Source organism: Typha latifolia, chromosome 7 (assembly GCF_019914945.1).
Source record: "Typha latifolia isolate L0001 chromosome 7, TyphaL0001v2, whole genome shotgun sequence".
Lineage (NCBI taxonomy): Eukaryota > Viridiplantae > Streptophyta > Magnoliopsida > Poales > Typhaceae > Typha > Typha latifolia.
In genome coordinates this window covers 13,071,153-13,091,479 of record NC_133092.1, presented here as the reverse complement: position 1 = coordinate 13,091,479, position 20,327 = coordinate 13,071,153, and the positions used below count along the sequence as shown (strand labels likewise).

Sequence of the window (20,327 nt, the reverse complement as noted above, 5' to 3'; positions counted from 1 at the left end):
CTCACCCTATAAATAAACCCTCTCTTCTCCCCTCCTTTCCTCCATTGCTTCTCTTTATTTGCATGATTTATGGATTCCTCGTGGCTTGTTTGGTGTTCTTCTTGTTTGATGTTTGGGTTGTAGATGGTGTAAACTTTGCATATTTGTTAAAAAAAATAGTTTTGGTTTTGTTACTTTTTTGGGGGTTTTGGTATGTGGGTTTTGGAGTGGAGCTCCTTGAGGTCCAAAAGAAGGTCTTTGGAGGGGCGATTCAGCTGCTGGATTATGGATCCCACTCTCCTATCTCATAAGGAAGAAAGAGAGAAAGAAAGGGAAATAGAGAGAGAGATGATAACTTGAGATAGGCTTGTGGCTTGCATGACTCGGGAGCTGCATTAGCCTTTACTGATCTTTATTTGGATTGAAGGGAGCTCTACATCTATACTCATCTCCTCTATCCTCCTATTTTTATTCCTTGATATCTTTGTATAGCTCTACCTTAAACCTTTTTGACATAGTAGAGCTCAGTAAGCATTTCAGAAAGTTCAAATTGTGTGGCTCAAAGTATTCTCTTAGTTTGTTGGCATGATATATATTCCATGATTCCTTTGCTGATAATTTATTGTTGGTACTGATGCTACTAGATTTTTAGTGTACAGTACTTCCTCCAGGCTATTTTCGGCTAGGGTTTGCTTGCTGCTTAGATTTGCCTTGGGAACTTTGGATAGATTCGATGGTCCCCTTTTATTTTTATCATGTGTCTTGTTTGCCTACATATGGAGAGAGTTACAGCAAATAAACTATTCTACTACTTTTCTTCTTTTGATTTTAAAAAATCAATGTGATGACATTTGCGTCTAAGTGCAAGCTAGATTTTCCACTTGTCAAACTTTGATTTTTCTCTACATGATACCTTTCTATGCAATTATTTCTTGTGTTCTTTGAATGCAGATGCCACCTGCCCACAACCATCATGAAAAAGAGCTGTTGGTTTTGATGAAGAACAGTAGCTTGTACCTATACTTTCCTTTTTATTTTAGCATGTGTTATTTGCCTTGGGGAGATCTTATAACGAATTTAACTATGAGTTAAGGTAGATTAGATAGTTTACTTGTGTTCTTTTGGATCTTGAAAAATACAGTGTGAAACGGAGATATAAGTTCTACAATCATGAAAAAGGAGCTGTGGATCCTGTTGCAGTATACTACCAGCTGTGTTTTTTGCTTCTTTATCTTCCTTTATTTTCCTGTTCCTTGGAGCAAAGAAAGCCTTGTAAGACATTTAATATTTATTGATTACTTTCTTTTGCTGAAACATTCTTACCTGCCATTCTAAAACTCTCTTTACTTCAGTCTGATGATAAGATTTAGGTTGAAGTGATGTGGATAATGTTCAAAGGATACCCACTTAAAAAATGAGAACGATGTTGGAATTTATTGTGGTTGTGTAATGGCTATGTATGCGTCGTTGGCAGGTTGGCAGATGAGTGGGACATCCACCAAATTTGTAGATTATCTTGTTCCCCTTCAAGATTCAACAAATATCTTGACAAGCCTTTTTTTTTCCTTGGAATTTAATCAATAATCTCTTCATTTAATATAAATTTGTAATAAATTCGATTGCAGTTCAATAAGTACCACTGCTCATCTACAAAAGCTCAAGAACCTCATGGTGCTTTGTAGTTAATTCGATGGCATTTCTACACTGTTAGTAAGGTCATAAAGATGAAGAATAATATTAGTGTTCTCATACAATATTAGTTATATGAAGAATTTTTTAATAGATTTATATGATATTTTAATATCGTTTTTGTAATATACTATATTAAGTTTTTCTTTTTAAATACTATTTAAATATTGATATTACAGTATTGAAGAATAATAAAATTATATTAGAAATTAGTAAAATATGTTTTAGTAATAATAAATAATATGTTTATTTGAAATGACGTTAATTTTTATGAAAGTTGGGATTTAATGAACTCTATAAATTTGGATTATGTTTTGTTTAATGCATTCTTCCTTCTACTCGTGGTGAAAATTGATCTTAATTTATAAATTTTTTTCGTATTATGGGGGTATAGTCGTATAGAGAATATAAAATTAGAAAATATTAAAATAAAATAAGTTATTATTTAATTACTATACCATAATAATTTAGAGGCTTAGATTTCAGTAATTCTTAGTCATCAGAACCAGACTAGAAAACGATTGATTGTTATATATTTAACTTATACAAGATTATATCTTAATTACACCATTAATTTTCTAAATATAAAGTTATCCGTATAATTAATAATAAAATAATTAACTATAACGATTGGTGAAATGTCTACAAAGCGGATGATGGTCTAAATAACGGAAGAAAAAATATAATCATTTATTGATTTCGATCCATTAAATTTTTTATCCGTTTACTATTTGAATTTGAATTCATAATAAAAAAGAAAAATATGTGTATAAATATACGCTATCAAATCCATATCCGTTTGCCATTAATTTTCACTCATTCATATCAACTAAACCATTTCACATCCAACGTAAGGTACTAAGTATTTTTTTTTTCAAGACTTACAAAGATCCTTAAGCTAACTTTCTCCATGATCATTAGTTCGTTTTACTAAACCTACCATTGTTCCAGCTGATCAGCATTTTCTTTTCCCTTTTATATCCTTCATTTGATCCAATATAATATATAGATATTAGGAGTAAATTTGTAGTTGGAGTTAGAACTCAAGATTTCCTTCTGACAATATATAATCACTAACTAATGGCAAAATAAATCTGGGTAGAAATCTTAGTTATAAAGATAACCAAACTTGGTTTTAACTGGAACAAAGACAATAAGATTTCCTCTAAAACGAAGACAAAATATGCTGCTTCTTTCATTGAACAACTTAGTTTAAAAAGCTTTTCTCTTTCTTTTCAAGCAACATAGGCTACATTTTTGAGTTCTTTTATCCTCATATTTATCTTTTTACTATTTCTAATTTGATTCTTTTCTCATAAAATTATATAGAAAGCATGGTTTTTTGAAGTCCAATGGCCTATAACAAAGATAAGAGTAGTTTAGGCTGTTTGTTGGTATTTTATTAAAATTAAGGGGTTGAATTAAAAATAGTTAAAACACAGGGTTTAAATATTAATTAATACATAATTTAGGGTGTGAAGTGTCAAAACTCCAATACCGAACTGGATTAAGTTTCAGATCGTAGTTAGATCCAATTTAGTATCACGCCTCTCTCTCTCTCTCTCTCTCTCTCTCTCTCTCTCTCTCTCTCTCTCAAAACCCAGACGAACCCGAGGGTATTTTTTTTCTTCTCTATTTCCACCCAAATCACTCGGCGCGAGAAAAGAGCCAAACTCTTCTATCTTGGTACGATTCTTTTTCTGAGTGCTTGTCGGTCGTTAGAAGAGAAGCTTGCCAGATTGGTTTGCCTTTGTAGTTTGGGCGAGTTAATGCCTTACGGGTTCTATGTAGAATTATACTTGTTGGTTCTTGTGTATTTCCTCTCTAATTTAGGATTGACTAATTTTCCAAAGGGCTCGGATTCCTTGAAGCGTTAGTGGGCTGCTTGTAGTTTTGGATTTCTTACACCACTTGGTTGAGGTGCTTTGAAAAATTGTATCTTGCCGTCCTAATTAATTTTCCTCTTCATGTTTTCTGATGATGTTTTTTTTTTTTTGAGTTCTATTACAATCAGCCAAACAGGACATACTAATCTCCTCGTTACTGTGGCTTGGACCTTGATCAACAATTTGTTGTTTCAATTTTTTGTTATGCTCCATTGCGGAGTGTTTCTTCTGTAGCTCATTGAATAATATATTTTTATGTTCATTGTTAACCAGGTGAACTATACGTTGTGGCTTCACAGAAGTGGTTCCAAGTGATGAATAAGCTCACCAATATCTTTTCTGTTCTTCGCTTGGATGCTGAAGATGATAAAGAGCAAATTACCACTGCAGAAGTTGTCAAGGATAAAAATAATACCTCACAATCAGGTTATTTTTCTATTCACATAAAACCACAAAATTCAGGTACAAAGTATATTAAGTTTAGTTCATCATTTACTTTATTGACCTTCAAATGAAGTAGATACTACCTTCTGTATATGTATGTTATGCCTTTGGCTTGTGTTGTCTGTTTGTTTGGAGATCGTTTTTTTTTCTCCTGAAATTGTGATTAGATTGCACAGGCATGGACAGTACACCTCATAGGTTGTGGAAAGAAACAATATTCATTATCTGGTTGTTCCTTCCTACCATTTGTGGTGCATTTATGAGCTATTTGAATGATCAAATTGCCTGCCTCTTTCTTTGAGCCATGTGAACAGTATCATAGTTCCATTGGCTATTTCACTACTATTTGGTGACTTCAAAGTCATTTCTCGTTATCTGATTGTTCATGCTACTTGGATGCATTTATATATTGAGTTATCAAATTCCATCTGTTGCTTTCTTTGTACCATGTCAATAGTACCATAGTTGTGATTTCTGTTTCATCTATATTTCTCTAACTCAAAAATACATGATTTAGCATAAATCTTAGTGTGTGTTTAACCTACCTCTTGCATTTTCTTGATCCAGGTCTGTCTGATCAGTGCTTTAATACATGAAAGCAAACTATATAGTAGCATTGTTCATAACTAGTTTCCAGAAGAATCAAATAACACCAATTAAGTTGAAAATTCCTCAAGTTGATTTATAGTTGTACAGAATTAGTAATCAGGGTGGTTCTTTAATTAATTTATCTATATTTAGTATGAAAAAACATTCTTTGCCATTTCAAATGCACGTTAAAGTGATTGAACATAAAAATGCGCTAAAAACGGTTTTGGTGCATACCGGTGAGCAGATTTAGCACTTTGTTGTGACAGAAGAGATCAACAAATGCATTAGTTTTAAGTCATTTTGACACTTCAAAACTCTCATTAACTGGCTATGTTTTCAGTGATCTGTTTGGAAACTGATTAAGTTTGATACTTTGATGTCATATTGGATAGAAAATTTGAGAGAAATGATGAGGATTATCAGAAAAATTGGGGCAATTTATCTAACCCGCATAGAAATACTTGTTACTGTAGGTTGTGTTCCACTCTAAGGTAGAGGAAATAGTTTTACAGCTTTTATTGTTTTTGATACACTATGCAATCCTTGAAATGGTTGATGCAATGTTTGATTTTGGCAGACTAGATAACACAAATTAAACATATTGATTGGTTACCTTGTGATTTTGCATGACTAGGTACCTTTCTAAACCCTTATGAGATTCTAAAGTATTTAGTTAAACCTTGTACCTCATTTCAAGTTCTACGAAAGAAGAGACTATGTATGCAAATAAGCCTATTTGGCTTTCATTGAATTTGTATCAATTTATGCTCATTACTCTTTGTCCTGTGGAGCCTTTATCTGAGTACTTTGAAAAACTGAACATTTGTTGTAGGTAGGTTATCTATATTTCTGGAACATAATCATCAAAATAGAAACAAACAAACAAACCAGTGAATTAGGTAATAGGAAATCATCTTTATATATTTACTCATGTATCCCTGTATGCAGATGACGAGGAAATTTGAGTGAATTAAGAAGTCATTTTATATCATTTCTGAATGTATTCCCTTTATGCAGATGAAGATAGGAAAGAAAATGACTTATCAGGAAAGAATGATACTCTAATAAGTCAAAGACTCAACCATGGAAATCTTGCATCATCTTCTAAGGACTACAAGATGCCTCTTGTGTGGATCGACTTGGAAATGACAGGTATGCATTTATCTTATTCAATAATAGCTTTGCTTGAGTTTGCCTATTCAGTAAATTTGAATTAGGAGGACATAAATTTCACAGTGGGATTTCAGCAGAACATAATTAGAGACAATAATACTAAGAGAGAGTGAAAGAATAATATTTGCACGTACCAAATCAACTTACTATTCTGAAGATTATTACTACAGTGGCCTTTGATTGCGCCATTTTGATCTCTGTATCAGCTGCTTTTCGATGATATAAATCATGTTTTAATGCTATTCGATGATATAAATCATCTTCATTTCTATCTTGCTAGTGTATTGGTATCACAAATAATAATTTTAATGCTCTGCAACTTCTCTTTGAGACTTTGACTATGATGCTCGTAGGTTTGGATGTTACAAGTGATCGGATATTGGAGATCGCTTGTGTCATTACTGATGGTAAACTTACCAAATTAATAGAGGTGACTTTTGATTTCTATATTATTTCTTGTCAAGGCAACCATAATTTATTTGTTGTAGTTTCACTGTTGTTATAAGTGCACCTTACCAGAGAAATACGACTGTTTATCGCTAGAAAGTACAGTCATATTATTAGACATCTTGTGAAGAGGTGAAGCTTTAACAGCAAGTGCATGGTAGACCTAAGTCCAGTAAAAGTAAGAAGTGAGAGACATCCATCTGATGCCATTTGGCTGTCGTGTATGGATTCTGAAAATTTGTTAGTAGACTTGATTTCCTTATCGGGTTGTCTCATGATGCTTCGACTATAACTCGTGTACGAACAATTGGGCTTTATCTGACATTGGTTACACTTTAACATGAATTCTTAATAAATAAAGCATTTTTTTCTCTATAAAGGGCCCGGATTTGGTTATCAGTCAAACAAAGGAATGCTTGGAAAACATGGGAGAATGGTGCCAAAGTCACCATTCAGCTAGCGGTATGTTGGTCATCTGATGTGATCATATAAAAAGTGAATTTGTTTTACCAATTTACCTTCACAAAATTTCTTCTGAAAACAAAAATGTTGATGTATTCACTTCAATGCAATTTAGGGTTGACAGAGAGAGTTCTACAGAGTACAGTAACTGAGCATGATGCAGAAAAGCAGGTATGCTCGCCCATTCTTAGTCACTCCTTTTTTGTGTAAAACAGATCGTGATAATGAAAATCTATCCTACATATATATATATATATATATAATTTTCTTTTACATTCTGCATATTAGTTATATAACTGATTGATACTAAATTCAACTTTGGATTTATTGTGGATTTGGTGAAATTTTCAAACTAGATGAGTGACCTATCCTGATTTTCCTGTCAATTGTTTATTTTTGGAAAATAATTTTGACATTTTAAAGTAGTTAAAGGGTATTACACTATGCTTCAGATGAGGATAACAAATTAGTAAGTAATGAAGTAAATAGAAAAAAATTAGAAAATATAAATATACACATATAAGATATTATCATCATTCATGAACAGACCTAATACCTAGGGAGAAACTTTAATTGATATTTTGCAAGCCCAAGCAGAAGTTGACTTCATATTAGTCTCAACTATGTACTCAAGTACAGCTTGTACATCCATGCTATTGAATATTCCACCTTTAACACATTTCTAACTTGATAATATAAAAGATTTGTAAAATATGGAGTCCTTATAGATGAAATTAATGTTCATAATTTAGTCAATGCACATCCATATAATTCTTATCTGTCGAGTGATCAGTTCTTTATTGCAATGTTGAGTACTCTGTTGATCAATTCTTTATATATGAGATGGGCATTTTAACTGATTCTTGGGTCCCAAAAATCTTACTAAGCATTCATAACAGAAGGGGCAAAAAGTCATTTTTGTTAGTTTAATTTTGTTGCTTAATTTAATGATTTTATAAAATATAAACTGCTGAATCTGGGTTTGAGTAGGTTCAACCAACTGATTCTTATCCCTTCGGCCTTTGTACAAGTAATTAAAAAGCGTATCAGGAGAAGCAAGAGGGACTGAGGAAGAGTTAGGAATGGTTGTGCATAGGAGAGAGGGAAAGGAGCCAGTTGAACTCCGTTGCCACTTTGTGCCGATGAAAAGAGATGGAGGGCTTAACTTTAGCAAGAGGCTGCAAGAGAAACTTGCAAAAGTAATGTAAGATGATCCACTTTAACAGACTGTCAAGTAAAACAAAGCATAAGAGAAACTTGCAAAAGTAGTAATGTAAGATGGCCCATTTTAACACTGTCAAGGAAAAAATAGCATAAGAGGGTTGCTTATGCAAAACCCTATACTGTGCCACCAAGCTGGTGGCGTGGTGATGTCAGTAGTAGTTTTATCACTTTTTTATTTGCTTAACTATTAGGTCGCTAATTTTATTTTGAGTCTATTTAGGTTCTTTTGCAAATTTGATTCGATTACAATCCATTTGGTTGAAGTAAACAGAGATACTGCACCAGTTACATAGAAGTGATGATGGTGGTTTGTACTTGTTCAACGGACTACAGTTTTTGTGGGAGGAATTAGTTGGAAAAATCATGATAGCAGTTGAGTTTATGCAAAATGGAGATGAATGGAGGAAAAGAGCTTATGAAACCAGCCACAAATTTGAGACTAAATGCTGGGCTTTTCCTGCTGTTGGTGTTCTCTTTATCAAGTGGTGTCCTTGCTAATATCATTTTATGTCTAACTTTATGGTTGTTTGAACAAGTTGAAGTTGGTGCCTATTATTTCTAGGTTCTTTATCTTGATTTAATGTTTCTATTTCCTTTTAGTAGTTATACCGTCTTCAAGAATTACATACATGTGGAAAGTAGAAGAGATTAACTGTTTGCAGCTCTTTACCTGCTTGCTGTAATTCCTTTCAGGTTGTAGATTTTGTGAAGAAGCATATAGGTTCAGATACTCCACTTTTGGCTGGAAATTCTGTTTATGTGGATCTCTTATTCTTAAAGGTTTGTGAACAATTTCTGTGTCTGTGTCAATCAAATGATTTTTTTATTCTCTGTTGACAGGCTAATCAAAGTTCAAATATCCAATGTATTACTGCTTTAGTCATAACAGAGAGGTGTCCATCCATTTGAATGTGAAGTGGTCAAGTTCAACTTAGCTGGTCTTTTCTGATTATTAAAATTTTCGAATGCCAGTTATTTTTTGATTGAAACAATCAAACAATAAGAATTGCATTCTTAACTAACTATATATATTTTGTAATTTGCTTTATAGTTTTCTTATCTAATTTTTTTCTGATATCCTTGATGAAACTACTTTAAACTCACATTTCTATCTATACAACACAGTAATATATTGATTATATAGAAGATCTCCATCAAATGAACCTATCTATTTCCCTGTCTCCTATATACATAATAGAGCATTTATGTTGACTAATGTCCACTAATGTCCCTTATTGGACTTTTATTTTGGCCTTGATGCCCTATTTTTCTTTCGTTTGGTTTGCTAACACTTTCTGTATTTTTCATGTGACAGAAATATATGCCAGATCTGGCGGCTATCTTCCCCCATGTACTTGTTGATGTTAGCAGCATCATGGCTTTATGCATCCGTTGGTTCCCAAAAGGTAATACTTTTCTATCATGTTTATTCGAGGAAATTTCGGGATATTTGATGTCTTTGATGCATATATAATTATATATATTTCATAGTATCGAAACAAAGAAACATTTGCTTATTCTCCACTTAGTGCAAGCAACAATTCTACATTGATGCAGTACAATTGAGTTAGTTCAGTATAACTAATTTTATTTATGAACACTACAGATTTCTATGTCTACATGGCTACATTTGAAAGGAAAAATGTTAGCTGAAGCGCTTTGCAGTCCTGTCCTCTCTTTTATTGACAAACCCTACAGTGCCATGTCTTTTACCAAGAACTTTTTCTAGAAGGTCACTAGGATTTGAATGATCTTCTCCATGCCGATCATATTTCTGGTTCAACCTTGTTGGTTTGGGACAGTAAAGATTCTGACTGATAGAACAGGGTTCCACTGCCACACATACTTTTATGTCATTATCTTGTTAGATCATGCTTCGGCCTTATTTTTCTAGACCAATGATGCCATTAGTTTGTTAATTTTATCCATAGAACTGACTGCACAACAATATTGAAGAACCAAATTACTTTATGGTGTATAAGCATGAAAAGGAAAATAGTAACAGAAATTGACAGTTAAAAGTATTTCTAAACTTGGCTTGGAAGAGCCCTGATAAAGATAAAAGAGAAGGGGAGTGGAGCGGCTCTCATGTTGCACACATGGAGGGTCAGAGGGGTGTACTGTGCATGAAGGAATGAAATCAGAGGGGGTGGGGATAATCTCAGTGGAGAAAGAAGGAAAAGAGTTCTTGACATGCATTTAAGAGAGGTGAGGGAAGTTGCTTCTGCATTCATGGAATTCGAGTCATATTGAGAAACGGGAATTACTGACTCATGTACTGGCTAAGTGAGCTACTTCAGAAAGACTGAGAATCATCCATCTCATTCTGCCGCATTGGTTTTGATCTTCTCTTTTCAAACATTTGGTTGATACGGAAATTTCTGACTCATGCAACACCTAATCACACTATCATCTGCCAATGCCAATACCAGGTTAGAAGCTCCAATAGCAGTTACCGCCCGACCACCTAACTTATAAGCTAATGCCTACCAGCTCAGATGTGGGAAAGAACTACCTTTTCCTATCTTCACATACTATTAAAAGAAAGAAACAATTGATAATAGACATCATGAAATAACTTGCAACTTAATAGCTGATATGATTTGTTATGGATTAATTCTAGAGAACAATAACTGGCTATCAAGTTGAAAATAAGAGAAAAGTAAAATTTCTCTTACAGGTATGCTAGTAAGGACATGTATTCGTGTGTAAAATGAACCACTATGAATATAAGTAGTCTTTATGCTGATGTTTCTCATAGAGAGCAGAAAGGTGACAGATTTGATATGCTAGAAAGTTGTAGTCATCAGACTAATGAATTTTTGTCTTAGTCTATTTATGGACTTTCTTTGAGAAAACATGGATAGATCTAAATTAGAAGAAACAAAATTATGAGAGAAGTTCGGGCAATTAGGTTAAGGGAGACAAAAGTGGATACAACCACTAATGATTCTTTTTGAAAAAGCATGCTGTTTTGCTTATAGCTTCATTCATTTTAGACTTTCTTGGGCAGAGAAAACAACAATATTCAGGAGCAAGTCACTAAAGATTGTGGTTAGAATAGCTGGAACAAATGGCTTGTTGTTTATTTAGTACTTCAAAATAGAAAATCTAAGTAACTATAGACCCACAATCATTTGTAACTTGCTCCTGCAAATGAGGAAAAACTTTGGCCTGTATTTTGAGGTCGTAGGTTGAAGGAAATTGCTTCAGCTGAATTTATGTTCTAAATAATAAATTAATTACAGTGTGTATATGAGGAAAAGAAAATTCATGAACTTACAATTCCACTGTTGAACTCTGATCTGTGCTTCTAACGATCAAAGCTAAGTTCTTGATCACTTTATTGGTGAATTCCCTGACCACATTCACATAGAGTTGAATTTGTTTGTTAAATTGTGTTAAAGTCCAGGGAGTTGCAATATTTTTTATTTATCCTGGTTGTACTTTCTTGACAGAAAAGAAAAAGGCTCCTCCAAAGGAGAAAAATCATAGAGCTATGGATGACATCAAAGAAAGCATCAAAGAACTCAAATACTACAAGGAAAGCATTTTCAAATCGCCAAAGTCTAAATAGTAGCTGTTTAAGCAATGCAATATTACTCAATTCCTCTCGGTGATTTATCATTTTGTAATTCTAACAATCAGCTGAGTCGCTATTTAACTGATCGGCTGATGACATAACAGGATGTTGCACAATGAAGGAATGTTCAGTTTCCTTCATTCTTTTGGTGATCATTTCTTGGTGTATTAATATTATAATATCAGGGATACAAAAAATGTCCTTTATAGTCACTTCAAGAATTATAAGTTTCTACACGATATTTGGATATCTGTATGTTAATTTGGATCAGAGAACTATATCAGGATAAGTTCTGAGACTTATAACCATATCCAGATTCCATATCTTGGATTCGGGTCGGCAAGAATTCCACATTTTTCCAATGATAGATATTATCCACCTTGTCATTCTATATGTATTTAATGTGCTTTTTTTTAGCGAGGGGCCCAGTTTGCTACAGATGAGATTTGTATTTCTTCTCATTATAGTGCTAATAATAGTGATCCTGAGATATATCCTATACTTCTTGGAGCATTATCTTACATTCTGAAACATTGACCAATGCAACAAAAATTGTTATTAACTGTTGAGAGACCATTAAAACCTAACTGTATTGCTAAATAGAATGATCATTATTATGTACAATCACATTCCCTTTTACACTCAGTTAACCTTGTGTACTTACATGTATGATACTAATTGAGAAGTCTAGCGTTTAGAATCCCCTTCATTCAGATGTATTCTATCAGCAACTCCCTTCGCCAAATCAATCAAGTGCAGCATGATCACAAGCACTGATATTGGCATGCTCAGTGATACCATCAGAGTTACTCCGACCGCCAGTCTCGGCCGCGGACTTGTAGGATCAAGTTGCAGTAGCCCTAGTATCTCACAACTATGAGACTCAAAGAATGTGTATCTATATTCTTTCTCCAACTCAACAATACATTTATCATCTCCTCTGTTAATCGCCTCAACCTCCTTGATTCCTTCTCGAATAGTCGTCATAACATCATCATCCATGTCTTCATCTCGTCGAATAGCACGGATTTTTGCATCAACTTTCTTACGTTGATGAAGCCTAATTCTTCGAGCACACAATTCACCGGAAAGCAGCGGCAGAGCTGGCCAGAGACCTGAGGGGATGATTGAGGAATGATATGAAGAGGCTCTCATTCTGATGTGGAAGATACACTAATAAGGGAATGAGAGAAGATATGAGCCTCATGATATCTCCTAGGATTATAATAACCATGTACGAGTGGAAAGTAATACACCCCGGAATTAGAGGAGAGAAGTAATGGACTGGAAGAGACATCTGGGTGATGACTTGAAAGTATAGTTTAGGATGATGACTTGAAAGTATAGTTTACCAAGAAGTCCGAACTTGTGGAAAGAGCTGAATCATGAGGCAGATTGGAAGTAATATAGCCATGGAAGGAATTAGTTAGTGAGAAGGGGAGGACAAGGGGAGATTACTTCTACGCATTGGCAAAATGATATAACGTGTAACGATAATGATGACATTAATAAATAAATAAAATACTATAACAACCAGATAATATTTCAGCAAAACTACAGATCAATTTATCAGTATAGCTGATAACCGATTATATTATCTCGGTAATAAGAATTTTCGAATAGTGGATTGTGCATTTGCTACTTTCACGGTAGTCTGGTACAGCATGAAATAGCTTAGACATAAATTGAAGAACACAGGAAGTGAGATTAAGTTCCACATTTTTTTTTCCTTTTCGACAAGTGGAAGCGAAACTAGGCTGACTCTTAACTATTAAGTACATGCCACCATTATTAGAAAAATATGATTACAATAGGAAGATGGCAAATTAAATAGTTCATAACTGATCTGATGTCAGAAGGCTAGAGATAACAATGTAGATGGAACATGAAGCATTTACTGAAGCAACTGCAGCTTAGTTTGGCAAGTTAATCAAGCTGCTGCTTCAACTCAGAGGGAGGTAGGAGCTGCTGATATTTTGGTTTGTTTTTCTTGAGAAGAAGGTAAGTGGTCCAGTACCAGAACATCAAAATTCTACCTTGCGCAACCATCGTATCCCTTATGCGGCTCCCTCCAAAGGAAAGCCTCTCCAAAGCCTGCCATAGGAAGAAAAAGAAGGGAAATTCTTTTAACCCTGAAAGATCTCTCTCAAAATAAAATGACAAAAGGACATCAAAGAAAACCCAAAATAGGACTGCAAATGTTTTTTTACCTAATTGAAACTGCTCCTGTTAAAAAAGATTTACAACTGCTAGTCTGCTACTGATTTTGATTCTTAGGAACATCAGAACCTTCACATTTTTTATACTAGAAAGACCAGGCATAAAGATAATCTCTTTGAGAGAACCTATGCCATGATATCATCGTACTTCAGAGAAACTATATATTTTTTTTCTGTCTGATTCACCAGCAGTTGAGGAGGCAATTTCATGCACTTAAAACTTTAGTTATACCTTGCCTTAACCAAATAAACATTGTTACATTGCTCATTACTAGGGAAAAGAGCTTATGTGTAGTAAGTACCTGTTCTCCAGTTTGTATATCAAAGGAATTTTGTTGCTCAAATTGTAATCCGCTGAATTCGTTGATGCAAAGCCCTTGAAAGGCCCTGAATGATAAGATAATACAATTTGGTCTTTACTGAGATATCCATCGTATACTACATCAGTAAATCAAGTGCTAAGAGATGTACCATCTTATGAGAGAGACTCTAGGAATCCATCGGAAGATGAGAGGTGTATTCTCAGAATTTACGTAATATCCTCCAAAGACAATGAAGACTGTCATAAGGGATGGACCAACAGCCATCGCTGCTTCAGTTGTAGGGACCATAGCCCCAACAGTAAGACCCATTGCTGATGCAGCAAATGACTCCACAGTGTTAACGGCACAAAATTTTGCAAATCTGGGAATCAAATACCATGTTTAGAAATCAGTAAGATAGATGCCAGATCTTCAAATTTCAATTTATTAAGGTTAAACATAATGCTTAGTATACCTAAATCAAAGTCGCTAAGTCAAATTTCCATTATTTGTACTCTTCTCCACTAGATAATTACATCTCTCAAGACTAGAACAAAGAAGATAGGAAACAATACACAAGGTATATATATTTTGTTAGAGATGAGAAATTGATAATAAGAGCATTTGCAGGTATTATGCTGGCCCAGGACAAAATGGTGGTGTAAATCTTAAAAATGGTAACAGCAGAGTAATAGAAGCATCGTATTGCTTCGATATTGACTTAAAGGATCCATAGAACAATAGAAAAATTACCACAACTTGGATTAACATCCCTTAATGGATTTGGGAAATAAGAAATTGGAGCAAAGATATTTAAAAAGTAAAATCTGCAATGATTCAACATATAAATCATAATGTTCTTTGGCATGGAAAGCATTCTCGAGAACTACAAAAAGAATTAATGTTCCAATACAGTCAGAAACCAGAGAGTGACCTGGATAAACTAGGATGAAGACGAGCCATTGGATAGAGAATCGTCCCAAACATTAAGGGGAATGCTGCTCCGATAGGGATTTCAGCCAGCAGTTTAGATAGAAGATATGGACCCAAGGCGTATGAACCCTTTGCACGCTCTCTATCTACTATTGCCCGTTCCTTTGGGAAAACACCTACTGTCTTTGTAAGTGCTGCCATTGCTGTGTTAATTGCAGCCACCTTTAACCACAATAAAGTGTTTATTACTTTAAGTCTTTTGACAAATTTTACAATTTGAATTCAATCGTGGAAAGCTAAACTACTGTAACCTATTAGACAGACTATTTTATCATTTAGAACTTCAAGAGAAACTTAGTATCACTAATTAAAAGAACCTTCTTGGGAGCGATAATAAAATAGAAAGGTAGAACATTATATTTATAAGATTTAAGGTTCTCCTTCATGTTCGCATGACAACACAATTCTAGGATTGCAGAATATATACATATATCATTTCAAGTAATAAGTTGGTATAATCAGAACCAGAACTGCTACACCCTTCAAGAAACACAATTCTAGAACTGCAGAATATATACATCTATCATTTCAAGTAATAGGCTGGTATAATATAAATTGGTATAATTATAATATAATAGATACAAAACAACTAAATAACTATAACTAGAACTAGAATTTTAACAAGAATTATTTTAGGATATATTCAATATGTAGTAGATAGGATGTAATTAAATAAAAAACATTAATTAACATCCGTGATATTATCTTCGTGTATATAGTATATTTGCATACACATACATATTCATGCATGTATATAATCTAAAACTGCAACCTTGACTCAAATAACTAGCTCCTTTAGCACAGCTGGAAGTTTAAACAATAAAAGCATGAAATTTGCATACCTGAAGAAGTCCCATCCTATCCTGTATAGAAGTCTGAGATTTTCCCATTCGCCAAAAGACTGATCCAAAAATGATTGCCGAAGCAACAGACATTCTTGTCCTAACGATGTTTGTTGGTCCATCACGACAAGCCTAGGCACAACGGATCTCTTACTACTGTTAGTGGATAAAAGACAGACTACAGTACAAACATAAATTGCAACTTAGAAGGAAGTATTGCTAAAAAACACTTTCCAAATCATAGAGTGGAACAAAGATAAGTTGCTAAAAGTCAAGGACTCATACGGAGTTACATATGCACGACCCAAAATATCTTTGATATCTGTTTTTACAGTAATATACTATTATGCTCTTGTAAAAGAAATATTTTTAGTAGGTGACTTGAAAGGAATATAAGGAATAGGTTAAAAGGAACATTTTTATTAGGTGAACTGAAAGGAATACAAGGAATAGGAGATCAGCAACCTGCATCCATGCGCGTTTGAGAAGCAAACAGAATTGCCTCCACCAACCATGTCTTTTCTTAACTAAAGATTTCCTACCAAATTTTTCTGGAAATCCCAATCTCCCTGTTTTCATAATTGGACTAATGCATTCAGTAACAGAAATCTTATTTGCAAATGCTTCAACAAGATCATCAATCCTCTTCTGGGAGGAATGTACACTTTCAGCTGAGCTATAATCAACTGAAATGAGATCAGCTAGAAACTCTGCAGGGTTTTCATGGTCTGGACATTGATACCTGACAAATTTATTACCAAAATAACATGTAAATTACTAGAATGAAGAAACTGCAGCAGAAAACACAACATACAAATGCTGATAGATCATAGATGTTCACTATGCAACTTCATGCCATAGCAAATTAACAAAGCCAATAATTAATTGCAGTGAGGAAAAGAATAAAGGCAAGAAAGAATTCTAATGTATAAATGCTTTCGGAATCTAGGAAATTTCTTAAGGTAGCCTCTAGATCATTGCAATTGCATTAGAATTGTAAGCTGTAATGCCCAATCCCCACTCACAAATATGGCTTTAGCAAGTATACCTATATGCACACACAAATATATGTTTATCTATAATGGGTGCCAGTGTACATACATTCATGCATGTGTGTTTGAATATATACAGGTCGGTTATAAATCAAAAAGTCAAAATTCTTGCAAAAAAGAAGGAAAAGATCATCTCTGCGTCAAAGCCAAACTACTACTGCAAACACATATTCAACTCATTTATCATGGGATTTTGGGTCACATGATGCATTGGGAAAGACCAGGATTGTTATGATGATACACATTGTCCAAGTATTTTTCTATCATAATTTGGTAGATAGGTATGTGCATGATTTAATATTTTGTCAAAGACCGACGAGCTAACCTCTCTCACATACTGCAATTGGTTTGATATGCTTTTTGGAGTTAATTTTTTTAATTATATGATGAAATGGAGTATCTTATTCTAGATCTTGATCAGAAAAGTTAACTTTGCATGCCAGAAACGTTGATCACGTCATGGAACAACTGAGTCTTGAAAATCAATTACGTGATTTTGTAATCCGTCAATCATGCATCAAATGGAGGCAAAAATGAATGGTTCTAATGACTATAGTAAGATGATACACAAATAGGAGTATTCTTGAAAAGCACAAGAGATTATGACAAAATGTAAAAATAATTATTATAGCTTGGAGATGAAGATTCCATGGAAAAATGATTGAGTAAATACCCAAATGTTGAGAAGTATGCTAAAGGTTCTTCTTTTGCAGGACCCATGTACACAATTGCACCCTCTGATAACAACACAATGTCATCGAATTTGCCATAAACTGAACCTCTAGGCTGATGTATAGAGCAGATCACAGTATGTCCATCTTCTGTAAGCTGCCTAAGAGTTTCCATAACCTTCTCTGCCTGAAAAGCATCCAGACCTACAGGATACATGGATAAATTATGAATAAGCATATAGAAGATGCAATAGAATGAATAGATAATTCATAAACTTTGGCAAGGAAAAAGAAAATAGAAACAAGGTCAAGGCGTGGAATCTATCTGATCCTTACGCCTCCAGACCTACTTGATACTTAGATGTTAATTTAAGTAGAAATTCTGGCAAATCTCACTGTCTTGATGAAAATATATCACATCCACTAGTGTAAATTCTACAGGATAACTAAGGAAACCAATAGACTGTTTCAGAAAGGAAGGAGGTGATGAGGATATGTAGCATACCTGTTGTTGGTTCATCTGCAAAGATGACAGATGGACTAGCAATCAATTCGCAAGCAAGTGAGAGACGCTTCTTTTCACCACCGCTGATTCCTCGTACTTTTGCATCACCAACAATGGAATCCGCACAACTAACCTTTTAACAAGAAGATAATCACCATCCAGAAGAAAGACGAGAAAATTAAGTACAACTTTTATGTAAGATTTATGAGAAAACACGAAAAAGTGGGCAGATATTTTAGAAAGGAAATGCCCAACAAATCTAATAGAGTAACATTCTATTATTCTTAATAATTCATTCAAATATTCAGGAAAAGAAAATAAAAGAACTTGTTATATGAATGCATATTTTGGTATGAATATGTTTAATAAACAAATTCTAGGAAAATGACTAGTATTCATATTTCTAAGGATGAAGAATGAAGATACTTCAGAACAATATAGAATCCCCATCTATACCTACTTCAGATATAGGATAACAGAAGCAACTTATTTCACCATTGACTTGTAGTCTCTGCAGTTAGCACCCGCAAGCATTAACATGTCGATATCCTAGTAAGATTGGCAAACTATATAGGAGAGTTAAGTTCATGGGTTCTTCTGGGAACTCAGCAACCTACGTTCCGCAATGCCAACTACCATCTTGCATACACACGCAAGCAACTCTTATCTTACATTTCATTTATTTATTTTTATAATTCAAGTCATATGTGTTGATCCTCCATTAGATTCAATCTTTTAGATAAGATGCCAGACTTACCAAGCCCAGCCGGAATAAAAGCTCACTGACATACTTCTCCTTCGTATCAGTTGACATTGTATCTGGAAGCTGGAGATCTGCAGCTAGTGAAAGTGTCTCCCGGACTGTCAGCTGCGAGAAGAAAATGTCCTCTTGTCTCACATATGCGATCCTGCAAAAGCCAACTCATAATTCTTTCAGTTTCTAAGCATCTGGAAAATATATTCATTTATCACAGTGAAAAGATATCAATTTTGGCCAAACACCACATCAACACAACTTACTTACAACTACCCCGTGATATCGGCCGCCCATTAAAATCCAAATGACCAGAGAGATGCAAGCGAGGCGAGGCTGCAAGCTGTCCAGCAAGGACATTAAGCAGAGTTGTCTTCCCCGACCCTGACGGCCCCATAATTGCTAGTAATCTTCCTGGTTTCGCCTCCCCACTCACATTTGTCAGAAGAAATCTTACCTGAAAACATGGAATACATTTAAAACACAAACTGAGCCGAGGTCCATTCGGATTTATGGCACTTCTCCAAAAAGCGGTCTCTTATTGGAGCATATTATAATTTCTTTAACTACAACTATTGCTAGACATACACAAGATGCCATTTTATAGATATGTGTCTATCTTCCATACTTCACATCAACATCAACATATTCTATTCCTTCCAATTTTAAGTTGCTACGCCACCTTTCAGAAATTTCTTAGGTGAATAACAAAACTAGTTCCACCTGCAGTTATAGACATAGTAAATTTGAGACCCAAATAACGCTGGCGTATCAAAACAATAGTAGTCGCTTATCAGGAAAATGGAGTGACACCCAACCAAGTTAGCAAAACTTGGCAACAGAAGCTAACATGCGGAAACCCCTGAGACGGTATCACGTCAGCATGCGACCAACACTTGAGAAATGCGTTACCGTCTTCCCTTGCTTGTCGGAGAGGGAGCAGGTGATGCTGCTCCATCGGATTGTGACCGGAATGACCCCGCCGGAGACTGGAGCCTCCTCGTCGCCCTCCGCTGAGCACTCTTCCGCCTCCTCCTCTTCCTCTTCCGGCGGCGGGGGCAGGGCGGGGCCGGGGCCGGCGACCGCTCGGAGGAAGAACGCCGCCGCCAGCGCCGCCAGGAGCTGCCCCAACCCTTTCCCTCCTATCGCCATCATCTCTTCCGCACCCCTCTGTACTACTCTTCTCGCGTTGAAGTGTGAGAGGTGGAGCTTGAGAGGGTGTTAAATGTAAAAATTTGGATAGGAGAGAACTTAGAAAGAGAAGGATAGAGTACGGGTATGTCTCATGGATAGAATGGAAATGAACGTCCAAAAGGTTATTAATGGGCCGGGCCCGTAATAAGGCCCCTTTATTTGGGTTTTTTGCTTAAAAAGTCCCCTATGTGCTGTTTATATATATATATATATATATATATATATATATATATATATATATATATATATATATAACGGATCGGATCCGATTATTAATACAGAACCCGTATCCAATAATTCTCACTATAAAATTCATT

At 34.8% G+C, this 20,327-nt stretch overlaps 2 protein-coding genes across 4 annotated transcripts; one reads left to right on the top strand and one right to left on the bottom strand.

The window, feature by feature from the left end:
* Positions 1-3,212: 3,212 nt before the first annotated feature.
* Positions 3,213-11,714, top strand: LOC140792024 (oligoribonuclease). Of its 3 annotated transcripts, none has more exons than XM_073142804.1 (9): positions 3,213-3,354; positions 3,828-3,980; positions 5,607-5,741; positions 6,116-6,192; positions 6,590-6,671; positions 6,787-6,842; positions 8,589-8,675; positions 9,211-9,301; positions 11,354-11,714. In XM_073142804.1, exons 2-9 carry the CDS (start codon positions 3,869-3,871, stop codon positions 11,470-11,472), a joined length of 759 nt encoding a protein of 252 aa, XP_072998905.1. In that variant the 5' UTR covers positions 3,213-3,354; positions 3,828-3,868; the 3' UTR covers positions 11,473-11,714. The 3 variants fall into 3 exon arrangements, with proteins under 3 accessions (XP_072998905.1, XP_072998907.1, XP_072998906.1); XM_073142806.1 differs by having other exon boundaries at positions 3,223-3,354; positions 6,796-6,842; XM_073142805.1 differs by lacking the exon at positions 3,213-3,354 and adding an exon at positions 3,449-3,588.
* Positions 11,715-13,033: 1,319 nt separating this feature from the next.
* Positions 13,034-20,069, bottom strand: LOC140792023 (ABC transporter G family member 7). The gene is made up of 11 exons (XM_073142803.1): positions 19,729-20,069; positions 19,083-19,273; positions 18,820-18,970; positions 18,063-18,195; positions 17,560-17,761; positions 16,300-16,576; positions 15,835-15,966; positions 14,934-15,154; positions 14,169-14,381; positions 14,000-14,084; positions 13,034-13,572 (listed from the first exon to the last, which is right to left on the bottom strand). The coding sequence occupies exons 1-11, from the start codon at positions 19,969-19,971 to the stop codon at positions 13,405-13,407; spliced, it is 2,016 nt and encodes a 671-aa protein (XP_072998904.1). The 5' UTR covers positions 19,972-20,069; the 3' UTR covers positions 13,034-13,404.
* Positions 20,070-20,327: the final 258 nt, after the last annotated feature.

Bases quoted from the DNA above. Each gene is read 5' to 3' on its own strand.
- LOC140792024 (XM_073142804.1), top strand. From the start codon at position 3,869: ATGAATAAGCTCACCAATATCTTTTCTGTTCTTCGCTTGGATGCTGAA. The intron at 3,981-5,606 runs GTTATTTTTCTA...CCCTTTATGCAG, and splicing joins AAATAATACCTCACAATCAG to ATGAAGATAGGAAAGAAAAT. The intron at 8,676-9,210 runs GTTTGTGAACAA...TTCATGTGACAG, and splicing joins TGGATCTCTTATTCTTAAAG to AAATATATGCCAGATCTGGC.
- LOC140792023 (XM_073142803.1), bottom strand. From the start codon at position 19,971: ATGATGGCGATAGGAGGGAAAGGGTTGGGGCAGCTCCTGGCGGCGCTG. The intron at 18,196-18,819 runs GTAAGTCTGGCA...TCTTGTTAAAAG, and splicing joins TTTTATTCCGGCTGGGCTTG to GTTAGTTGTGCGGATTCCAT. The intron at 13,573-13,999 runs GTACTTACTACA...TTCCTATGGCAG, and splicing joins ATATACAAACTGGAGAACAG to GCTTTGGAGAGGCTTTCCTT.